This window comes from Myotis yumanensis, unplaced genomic scaffold, assembly GCF_028538775.1.
Source record: "Myotis yumanensis isolate MYYU_CA2020_CCGP unplaced genomic scaffold, mMyoYum1.0.hap1 SCAF_8, whole genome shotgun sequence".
In the NCBI taxonomy this organism is placed as follows: domain Eukaryota; kingdom Metazoa; phylum Chordata; class Mammalia; order Chiroptera; family Vespertilionidae; genus Myotis; species Myotis yumanensis.
The window spans coordinates 85,023,341-85,035,605 of record NW_027223759.1 but is presented as its reverse complement, the minus strand read 5'-3'; the positions used below and the strand labels follow the sequence as shown (position 1 = coordinate 85,035,605).

At 39.4% G+C, this 12,265-nt stretch overlaps 1 protein-coding gene across 6 annotated transcripts in view; it reads right to left on the bottom strand.

The window, feature by feature from the left end:
• The window catches only part of PTPN4 (protein tyrosine phosphatase non-receptor type 4), a 220,165-nt gene that overhangs the window by 41,263 nt on the left and 166,637 nt on the right, over positions 1-12,265 (bottom strand). For all 6 annotated transcript variants that reach the window (XM_070423142.1, XM_070423143.1, XM_070423137.1 and 3 more), the window contains 3 exons: positions 10,478-10,561; positions 10,339-10,395; positions 4,154-4,310 (listed from right to left, as the gene is read on the bottom strand). In XM_070423142.1, coding sequence (XP_070279243.1) covers positions 4,154-4,310; positions 10,339-10,395; positions 10,478-10,561 — 298 coding nt within the window. The remainder of the gene's footprint in view (positions 1-4,153; positions 4,311-10,338; positions 10,396-10,477; positions 10,562-12,265) is intronic.

The following is a 12,265-nucleotide window of genomic DNA, read 5'->3' as shown; positions in this document are numbered from 1 at the left end:
GGCACCGGGATCAGCAGAGCCGCAAGGCCTCCTGGCACCAGATCAGCGTGACAGGGGTGAATGCCCAAACCCCCTGATCACCCTGCGGCTCTGTGTGTGACAGGGGGTGGCATCCCAACCCCCTGATCGGCCCTGCTCTGTCTGTGACGGGGTAGAGCCATAACCTCTCCATCAGCCCTGCCCTGAGTGTGACACAGGTGGCGCCCCAACCCCCGATCCGCCCTGCTCTGTGTGTGACAGGGGAGCTCCACAACCCCCTGATGGGCCCTGCTCTGTGCATGAGAGGGGGGAGCTCCACAACCCCCTGATGGGCCCTGCTCTGTGCGTGACAGGGGGGGGGGGCCAGTGCCCCAACCCCCTAATTGGCCCTGCTCTGTGCGTGACAGGGGGTGGTGCTGCAACCTCCCCATTGACCCTGCCTTGAGTGTGATAGGGGGCAGTGCCCCAACCCCCCAATCGGCCCTACCCTGAGCGTGACTGAGGGTGGCATCACAACCTCCCAATCTGCCCTGCTCTGTGCATGACAGGGGGCGGTGCCCCAACTCCCCAATCAGCCCTGCTCTGAGCCCGACCAGGGGCTGCACCTAGGGATTGGGCCTGCCCTCTGCCACCCAGGAGCAGGCCTAAGCCAGCAGGTCGTTATCTCCTGAGGGGTCCCAGACTGCGAGAGGGCACAGGCCGGGCTGAGGGACCCCCCCTCCCCCCCCGAGTGCACAAATTTTTGTGCACCGGGCCTCTAGTATACTATATGTCTAGATACGAATGGTTATAAAGGAAACAGAGTTCTAAACAAAACATGTTTTGTCCTCTCCTTGACATATTTACAAAACAACCTCGGAGTCTGCATTTCAAATGAGAACCTAGGCCAGAATTCATGGCCAAGGCAGTGTGAGGAGAGACAGACCCTAGACCCTGGCCTATAGTCCACCCTTTTTCTTTTCTTGCCCTCAGATACATTATTTAACATGGGAGAATATCAACATTCCCATGAACATCCCAATCCATATGTAAGCTTGTTTACATCTCTCTGCAAATTGCTGCATCTTACTAGTAGCCATGCCCCCTAAGTCTACACACATCATGTGAGCCACCTTGGGAGAATGGGCACACAGACTGAGAGCTAATTGGACAGAGAATCGAAAGTTGAAAATAGTGGTCTAGGAAGGATGGGGAAGTCACAGGTGATGCCCTGGCATGTCCCCTTGCTCCTACAAAATCCTGACCCCACGGTGGTGGTGGTGGTGGGAGGCAAGGCTGAAGGAGATACAGAAAACAGCCCTCTAAAGAATGGAGTCAAGCTAGGGGTCTCTTATATCCTTGACTAAGAGTTTTGGTTTCTGCTCAGATATGTATGTACTTTTGGGAAGAATAAGTTTTGGAAATGAAGAACAAAAAAGCAAAAAGGAATGAATGCATATTGTCTAAGAAGAAATAAGACTTAAAAGGGAAAATACCAGAAAAAGAGAAACTCTTTTTCTGATATTTTTGGCAAACATAATTTTAAATTTTGATTATGCAGTAAAGTCTTCACTTAACATTGTTGATACTACTTCTAATATTTAATATTGAAATAAATGTGAGCTATTCACAAATTTAATAAAAATTAATAAAAACAGGTAAAATAATTATTTCCCAACCTGCTTATTTTAGTTCAGGATCGCAGGTGGCTAGAACCTCACCTGGCAGTTCAGGGCACCTAGAAAGGATGCCTTTCCATCACAGGGCCACTCACACACACATTCATACTCGCTCAGACTAGGACAAGGTAGAAACGTCAATTCACCTCACGTGCGTATCTTTGGGATGTGAGAGGAACCCGAGTCAGCAGAGAACACCCCGGGAGACATAGGGGAGAATGTGGAAACTTCACACAGTGATCTGGCCAGGAATCTTTTTCTTTTTCTCATCAATGTTATATCTGAAAGGGCGAGGGCTACGCCCTCCATCTTTCCCCGGATCCTCCATTTTTGGGCAGCCATGAACTCAGCAAGGAGCTTCTTCCCAGAAGCCCAAGCCTCTGCTAGCCACACCTAGGATTTCTTTAAACTAACCAATGATAATTAAGGGAAGTGCGCGCCATAGACACAACCACATCCTGTGTAACAAGACCCAGACTTGCGCCTGGCCAATCGGCAGGGCCCACAGTCCTCTCTCCTCCCCTTACTATAAAACCCCGCTCCCCACAGAGCTGGCTCTCTCTGCCCTCTGCCACTGCGTCGGCGAGTGTGGTGGACAGAGAGCTTGAGCTAGCTCAAATAAAGACTCCTTTTGTTTTTACATCGGACCTGGCTGGCTCCCTGGTGGTCTTTTGGGGATCCTGGAATCTGGGCATAACAATATCAGATGTTCAATGAAAAATTATTCGATGACCTGCTGTTTGTTATTTTAAGTAAAAAAGGGACAAGGTAGACCATGAAAGTGAATACAGGTCTTGCCCAGATTTTGACAATAAAATAATAATAGAAAGACGTTTTGTCAAGACCTAGGTGGGTTCCTCTCCTAATTTAAAGTATAAATGAGGTGATTTGAACTGCAAAAAAGCTAAGACTTTTCCATCATATGGACTTTTGTTTATATTTGGGTCCGTACTAGTCATAAATTTGTGAGCAGAAACTGAATGTCTAGGTGTCAAAATGTCCTCAACTATAAAATGGGGATGTCACATATGTCACTGGATAGCTGTAAAGATTAAAAGAGAAAACAGAAGAGTTCAGGTGCATGGAAAACATTTAAAAACTATTATTATTATGTTCTTTAATATCTGTTATCAAGAGAAAAAAAAACAGAGAGGATGTTATCTTAGTATAAAATTTAAGTTGCTTACTTAACAGAAAATGCCTAATAATGAATCACCTAAGTATCAGATCTAAATGAGTTCCTTGAAAAGTCAAAATAGAATGTTGTGTTTGAAAGGGCGAGGGCTACGCCCTCCATCTTGCCCCAAATCCTCCATTTTTGGGCAGGCAAAATGAGTTTTGTATTTTTTTCTTGCAATTTTTACAGGGTTGGGTGTGGTGTAGGAATAGGTAGAGTTCTAATTACATTTTACTTGAATATATACCACAGGTATATATTCAACAACTGGTAATACAGCATTAACCAATAATTATTCTTATGGCTAAGACTATGATTAATAGTAAACTGTTCAGAATAAAACCAGAAGACTATGTCTAATGCTGGGATACAGGCATACAAGAACTTTTTCCAGAGGAGAGTGATACAGTGTGGAGGGAACTTGAAACAACGCCATATGAACACTCACTGAAGGATCTGGGGTTACTGAACTGGAGGAAAGGGGGAGGGTTTCTGGTAAAATCAGCTATTGTCAAAAAACTGAAGGAAGAGGGATTAAATTTATTCTGCATAACACAAAGTGATAGAATTAGGAACAACAGGACTGAAGGAATTTGGATTTTAGTTCAAATTAATAGTTCAAGGTATTCAAAGGGGGGATGAACTACTTCATGAGCTACTGAGTGCTCTGCACCGGTAGGACATTCTTGAGATCACTACCGAGGAACTCAAGCAGTTAGTAAAGGAGCCAGAGCTTACAGCATTAGGGCTTCTCCAACCCTGGGACTCTGACTCTGAATTAGCACATCAGCTGTCCAGAGCAGGAGATGACATGATTAGGCTACTAGGCATTCTCTACTAAAAACACAGACAGGCTTAAAAAAATGCTTTAACTGTAGCTTGTTACAGAGTTTTCTAAAAGTGGAACAGAGTTCAAAATTTACTAATTCATTCAACAATTATTTATTGATTATCTATTACTACTACTAGAGCAAGTGGGAGAAGAAGGAGGCCATTTTAGCTATGGTAGTCAGAAGAGAAGGACTTTCTGAGGATCACACGTGACAGGAAACCTGAAGGAAGTGAGAGTATAAGTCATACAAAATCAGGAAAAGCATACAAAATGTAGGCAGAAGGAATAGCAGGAAAGCCAGCACAGAACAGAGTGAGCAAGGCTGAGTGGTAGGCAAGGAGGTCAAGAACTTACATTTTACTCCAAGTGTGAATGGAAGCCACTATACTTTGAGCAGGAAACTGATATGACAAGACAGGTTTAGGTTTCAAAGCCTACTCTGGCTGTTATTCCATTAAGAAACACTAATAATTATGAAAACTATCCAGTGCTACGTAGACTACTTACCATTAGGTCGGACTAGAAGTACGAGTTCCCCAGAATGTCTCTCACAGCTAGCTTTAATAAACAGGACAACCTGGTCATGGGTATGTTCTGCAATGTCCCGACCATTTATCAGTACAACTTGGTCCCCTTCATTCAATCGAGGGACACAGAGGTCAGCCTGCAACGTAATGCAAATAAGGTTTCAGATTTGTACATGGCTTTCAAAAAGTAAAGCACAAAAATTTATTTTTATAGACTCTATAGAACTAAAACTACATATAGAAAAACATCTATCCATTCATTCATTTACTCAAAAAACCAAAAAACCAAATCAAACAGAAATCTAGCTTCCCATGAAGATACTATACTTTTTTCTATTTTCATTCAACAACTTTTCCCCTGATGCCTTATTACATGCATAGCCATACAGATAAGACTAGTTATCTGGAGATGCCTAGACACAGACAGGCCTCACTTTGCACTATCCAGATACGTACAAATTTCTGTTACCACAGTTTAGTCAAGTAACACCTATCTCTCAACAACAAGGTACAAATTTCAGTTTCCACTGTGAATATATTAATTGTAAATAATCACATAAAATACAATCTTTGCTGCTAGATTGTAGTCCAAAACTCTCTACATAAATAATAGACATATCACGACCAATGACCCAACACATCACTTCCTTCAATGTCTGCTGGTGATCTGTCGCTGGGCACCTGTTACTCAGTTCCTGCAGAGACAGCAAAGTGTATACTTGTGCTGCCTCATCTCCCAACAATAAACCCACATGAAAATGGATAAAAAACAGCTGATGGTGGAAATATATACTGCTACTGTTTAAGGCAGTGGTTGCCAACCTTTCGGACCTCACGGACCACCGTTTGGTGACCGCTGGTTTAAGAGACTCTAGATACACAGAGAAGGGAATTTAGTGAAGGGGAACTTATCAACATGATGAAAGTGGGTATAATAAAAAGGATGAAGTTTTTATTGAGGACATGATGCTGGCATAAAACTTCTCATTCAAGGAAATCTTGGAGGTATTTTACAACATTAAAAATGCAGAGGACTGCCCAGCTGGTATGGTTCAGTGGTTGAGTGTTGACCTAGGAACCAAGAGGTCACAGTTCAATTTCAGGCTAGAGTACATGTCTGGGCTGTGCACTGGATCCCTAGTGGGGGATGTGCAGGAGGCATCCAAACAGTGATACTCTCTCATCATCGATGTTTCTATCTCTCTCTCCCTCTCCCTCTCCTTTCCTCTCTGAAATCAATAAAAGTTTACTTAAAAAAATGCAGAGGAGCAAACATTGGAAGTAAATTCAAACTTAGAAAGAATTATGACAATTTGCTAAGACAAGAAAGAATGCTCACTCTGAATTTTAATTTATATGACGAGAAGGGCACAAGCCTGTTCAAACTACTTGTTATAAGTTTTTATGAAGAAATAAAATACGTAAGTTCTCAATGTTTCTAATGTTTAGAATGACAGGACAGTAAATCAGTATTAATTTTACTTTTTTTAAAAAAAAATAAGCACTGGTTTCACAGATTTTATTTATTTATCCTCTTCTGAGGACATGCACTGATTTTAGAGAGGAGGAAGGGAATGGGAGAGAGACATCAATTAGCTGCCTCCCATATGTGCCCCAACTGGGACTGAACCAGCAACCTAGGTATGTGTCCTGACAGGAAATCAAACCGCAATCTTTTGATGTATGGGACGATGCTCCAACCAACTGAGCCATCCGGCCAGGGCTAGTTTTATTATTTCTCATTTCCCTATACATTTATAAGGGAAAGTAAGAGACATTTTAATGAAAAATTTAAAGGCCTTAGAAACAACCATAATTTTCCCCATTGATTATCAAGGTCACTTTACATAGTTTCAGCTTAAATGGTCATTTTTATGGTCCTGTACTACTGTGCAAAGTGATGACTGCCTGTATTTTATTGAGAAAATAAATAAATAATTCAAATGAGATAAATAGAAATATGGACAGCACATTCCAGGGACAGCAATAAGAGGGCATGGGAATAACGTTTGAAGGATGATAGATCAGATAGAGAAGGAAATGATGGGGTTGGACCTCACACAAAAAAGGAACTTCCTGTTGCAAAAGCTTGAAGACTTGAAAACATGACTACTCAAATTCACTATAAAAACAAAGTCAATAAAATCCAACATGATATATTATTAATGAAAAGAACACTGGTCTGGGAACCATATTCTTCCTCTACTGCTTATAAAATGTGTGCTCAGGGACACCTGAAACTCTGAAAATGGAACAGATATCTGCTCTGATTATAATAACAAAGAGCTGTGAAGATAAAAATGATGTAAGTATGCAAAATGTTAAAATCTGGAGAACTCAAATTTAAGGTTACAACCATTCTCCCTAGTTGCTTTTTTCTATCCTTCTTGTAGTGAAGTAGATGATAGTGTACGCTTTCTGTGTATTAGTAGTGTGATACCTTTATGTATCAATTTGGTCCAAGTTTTGTAAACGTCTTCAAGGTACCCAAAGAGTGGTGAACTAGAAGATATTAATGGTTCTGGGAGAAAAGGGTTATAGCGAAAAAAGTTATACTCTCATCTTACTTTGTGGATAGTATAGTTAATGAAAAGAGGAGGTAATCTATGTGCTAAGGAGAAGATAGTTATGAATCTCTAACTGTACCTTCATATAGCCACTGATAAAACAAAGGATTGAGGCTAAAGGGCAGTATTAACCAAAATGCTATATCTAACATGCAGAGATTTTTTTTTTTTACCCATTATCATTGAAGGGAAAGAACTCTCTCGTGCTTAATCTGCTTTTGTCAGTTATGTTTATAATTTTTTATTGGCATTTCATTCTGATCTGGAAAGTCCAGATGAATTGTATATTAAAATAAATTTTGTTGCATAAACAGCCATTGGCTTAAAGATGATCACATTGTAACAAAAATTTGACTTTAATTGGGAATTATTTTATCCATTTCAGAAGGAGTACAATAAAAAAACATTAAAATATTTAAAACTCTTTTTCCCCCCACTTAAAATGAGGTTTCCAATTGGAAGATTGTGATGGTCTCCAAATTAGTAAAATAATATAAAAATGATAAACTTCTATTGTTTTAATTTGTCCTGAATTCAGCTAATATATATATGGAACACAGTTCTACGTGCCAAAAAGGAAACATTTACCAATAATCTGTATAGCCTAAAAAGAAAATTTAGAGTCACAGAATTCTGTTTGGAAGTGAACCTATCTATAGAATGTTCCCTGAACATCCTTGAGTTAATTAATAACTATCCACATTCACTGCTCAGAAAAATCAATATTTCTTTTCTGTCATTCACTGATTATTACAACTGGCATAATAAAAAAGGTTTATTGCATTTTCTAATTATAAAAGCAATGCATGCTCACTGTCATGATCTATTCAAAAAGGAATATAGAAGTGATAAATATCAGTAATTCCACTACTCAGAGGAAACACTGTTAACATTTTAAGCATGTATCCAGACTTTTTAATACACATAATTCACATTTTAAAAAACTGGATCAAACATAAATGTAGAATTGTAATACTCATTTTTTATAATATCTATGAACATATCTACATACTAGAGTAGAGCTACATCATCCTTTTCAATAGCTGCAAAGCAACACATAATGTATTTCACCAGCTCTGATGATGTACATTTGATTTGCCCCTGATTTTTTACTGTTATAAACAATACTACAGTGAACATCCTTGTATATCTTTTGTTCCCTAGCACAACTGTTTCATTAGAGGCCATTCATTGTCAGGTCAAAAGATATATATTTAAGTTGTAATTAAAATTTTTGTTTTTAGCAAAGTTATACATTACACAGTTTAAAAAGTTGACTAGAGCTGTAAGATTAAGGACCAGAAACCATTTCTTGTGTTCTTCCCTCCCATTCCCCTCTCTAGAGTCAACTTCTTTCAACATCTTAGCTACATCTTTTGTGTTTATCTCAGTAACTCCACGTATCTCCCCCATTTTGTTTTTTTTTAGTTTTCTATGTTAGACATTATCTATCTTACTTCTTGATCAGAATTTAACAGCCTTTTATCTCTTCATCTGTAGTCAAAACATATACATAGTTATCATTAAATATATACTAAATAAATAATTTTGGACTATTTTTCTCATCTTTGCCCCGGTCCTTCATATGCATAGTAGATTCAAGAGTAATTTTATACATTGTATCCATGTCCTGTCCCCTATGACCTCAAGATAGGTTTAAAGGAGGACATGTGACTCAAACTGGATCTCTGATTGGTTTATTTCCCAGGAGCCTGTATTTTGTACATGCTTAATTGTTTTGGGTTGCTGAGCTGGTAATATATAAATATGGAAGTTACTAGTAGTCATATCCTACCATGTGGACTGAGGACAAAATAGCAGTAGCTATACAATTTTAATTTAGCAGAGATTTAGAAGTCATAATTATATCTGAAGGCAGAGTGTGTCTGGTGGTGGTGATATTACAGGACTTGACCTGTCACTAAATACACTATTTTTATTCAGACTAATGAAGTGGCTTGAGAGATGTCGCAGATTCAGTGTACAAAATGGTTTGCACTGAGAGAAGAATGGGACATTCGCATAAGAAATATAGACAAAAAGTAGAGAGTGACTGATGAGTACTTTCTGGAGGTGTAACTGTGTTCCTGTACTTGGTTTTATGAGACATCTATGTAGCTCTATGTTAATTTTTTTGTTCTTGATGAAGCAGTAAAAACAATTAACTTAATTAATCTCAATCCTTGAATATGCACCTTTTAATATATGACAAAATGAAAACTGCAAATAAAACATTTTTGCATGAAACCGAAGTATGATAGAGTCTAAAGAGAAGCTGTAGTTATGCTGAAAGGGATATTCCATAAGTAAATGTCCTATTATTTGCAACCAACAAAGTCCTTCAAAATCAAAACAACATATTATGCTATCCTTAATTAATCTTGACTCTGATCTTCAAACTAACTTTGAGGTAGCTGCAAAGCACCAAAAAAGACGTAAGTGATCTCTTTCTCTCAAGCTGCTGATTTATATACCTTTCCTAGTGGCAGAGAGACAGTTAAATGATAAAGGGTGCTGACTGAAAAGTCCTTGCAGACCATTTAGGTAAAGTAGGCAACAACATAAATGTAAATTTGAAAGCTATATTTGCTGCATGGAAGAGCAATAAAGCTAATGCAGCCATAATTAATTAAGAGCTGTCCTTATGATGAGCATGAAGTTCATGAGTGCTGAGCTAAACAATGGGAATAGGGGAAGTTATCATAATATGTGTCCTGACAGGAAATCAAACCGCAATCTTTTGATGTATGGGACGATGCTCCAACCAACTGAGCCATCCGGCCAGGGCTAGTTTTACTATTTCTCATTTCCCTATACATTTATAAGGGAAAGTAAGAGACATTTTAATGAAAAATTTAAAGAAATATAGATAAATATAGAAATATAGATAAAAAAATATTTTCACCCTTTCTGTTTAGAATGTTCATAATAAAAAGTTTAAAAATTGTCCTTATAAAGAAAAAATAATCACTGGTACTATTTCTATTTAAAGTAAATTTTTTTAAACATAAGAAGGCAAATGGAATAAGTAAACAATTCTAAATGAAAAAACAAGCAAAAAACCCCACACAAAATAAATAAAAAATATACCTCTTGTCTACATTTAAAGAAATATATTTTTTTATTGATTTCAGAAAGGAAGGGAAAGGGAGAGAGATAGAAACATCAATGATAGAGAGAATCATTGATCGGCTGTCTCCTGCATGCCCCCTACTGGGGATCGAGCCTGCAACCCAAGCATGTATTCTGACTAGTAATCAAACCGTAACCTCTTGGTTTATAGGTCGACACTCAACCTCTGAACCCCACCAGCTGGGCTCCTGTCTACATTTTGCTGTTTAAGGGGTTATTCTGATAAGATCTATTTACACTTTAGAAGAACTGAAACTCATACACCAGCTTCTTTGTAAACACAAGGATTTTAAAAACTCTTATAGACAGGGAATAAATAAAAACTAACTTTCCAGCAATTTAAGATAGCCAACCAACAACAGTAGATACTTGACAAATTAAAAGAATGATTATTTCCTTTTTAACTAATTAAAATAAGTACATATTCTTGAAAATAGGATTTACTTAGGAGATTTAGATAACTCACAGGTGTTCCTGGTGCTACTCGGGACACGATCACAGGCATCTTCTGATCATATCCTCCCTTAAAAACAGAGCAAATCAAATATTAGCAAAATAGAAACATCTTAATTTAAAAACTGAGTACAATATAAATTTTAGATTACCTTTACATTGAATCCAAATCTTCCATTTTCGTCAGGTTTCATTCTGATTAGAACAAGATGATCATGTGGAATACCACCATTAGGCTTAAAAAGACAAATATAAATAACTTGTAATTTTCTTCACTTACATACACATTAAGTATGCTTTTTTGTATGTTGACATTATCTATAGTACATAAAGAATCACAATTTAAATTAAAATGTTAACTCAGAAAAGTACATTTTGAATAACAGGACTTAGGGAATGGCGTGTTACCCCAACTAGATCTATTTTCTCATGCTTTTGTGCCACCGCATGCTAGACTATAAGTGCCGAAACAGGAGCTTTATCAATTATTATTTTTAAATTAATTCTTAGAGAGAGAGGAAGGGGGAGAAAGAGAGAAACATCAATTTGTTTTTCCACTTATTTATGCATTTATTGGTTGATTTTGTATGTGTCCGGACTGGGGATTGAACCTGCAACCCGGGTGTATCAGGACGATGCTCTAACCCACTGAGCTACCTGGCCAGGGCTTATCAGTTAATTTTAATTCATTAATTGCAATATCTCTATAACCTGGCTTAAAGCTTTGCATGCAGCAAGTGCTCATAGTGTTACATGAATTCATGTTACTCCCTCTACTTTTAAAAAACAGCCTTATTGAGATATAATTCACATACTATAGACTTTACCCAATCAAGGTGCATAATTCGATAATTTTTTCTATCACAGAGTTGTACAAACATCACTACAATTTTATTTTAGAACATTTTCATCACCCCCAAAATAAATCCTGTATCCATTAGCAGTCATTCCCCAACCCTTCACCCCATTCCCTAAGTCCTATTCAACTACAAATCTATTTTCTGTCTCTATAGATGTGATTATTCTGGACATTTCACTTATATAAAATTATATAATATACCAGAGGCCTGGTGCTCAAAAATTTGTGCACTCGGAGAGGTCCCTCAGCCCGGCCTGTGCCCTCTTGCAGTCTGGGACCCCTCGGGGGATGTCCACCTGCTGGCTTAGACCTGCTCCCTGGGGGATTGGGCCTAAGATGGCAATCAGACATCCCTCTGGCAGCCCGGGAACCCTCGGGGGATGTCCACTTGCCAGCGGGGAGCAGGCCTAAGCTGCAGTCGGACATCCTTAGTGCTGCTGAGGAGGTGGGAGAGGCTCCCACCATCACTGCTGTGCTAGCAGCCATCAGCCTGGCTTGTGGCTGAGCAGAGCTCCCCCTGTGGGAGTGCACTGACAACCAGGGGGCAGCTCCTGTATTGAGTGTCTGCCCCCTGGTGGTCAGTGTCATAGTGACCAGTCATTCTGCTGTTAGGGTCAATTTGCATATTACCTTTTTATTATACAGAATAGAGGCCTGGTGCATGGGTGGGGGCTGGCTGGTTTGCCCTGAAGGGTGTCCAGGATCAGGGTGGGGGTCACGCTGGGGTTCCTGGCCAGCCTGGGTGAGGGGCTGAGGGCTGTTTTAAGGCTGGTCACACCCCCTTCAGGGTGGGGGTCCCTACTGGGGTGTCTGGCCAGCCTGGGTGAGGGGCTGATGACTGTTTTTAGGCTGGCCACGATCCCGGCGACCCAAGCTCCCAGCCTCTCCTTTTTTTTTTTCCTGGGATTTATTTATCTTCTAAAATTGAAACTTTGTAGCCTTGAGTGGAGCCCAGGTCAGCTGAAGTCTGGGCTCCAAGCCCCTCCTTGAGCGGAGGCCACTGCCGGCTGGAAGCAGGTATCTGGCATTTATTTATCTTCCATAATTGAAACTTTGTAGCCTTGAGCGGAGCCCAGGGCTG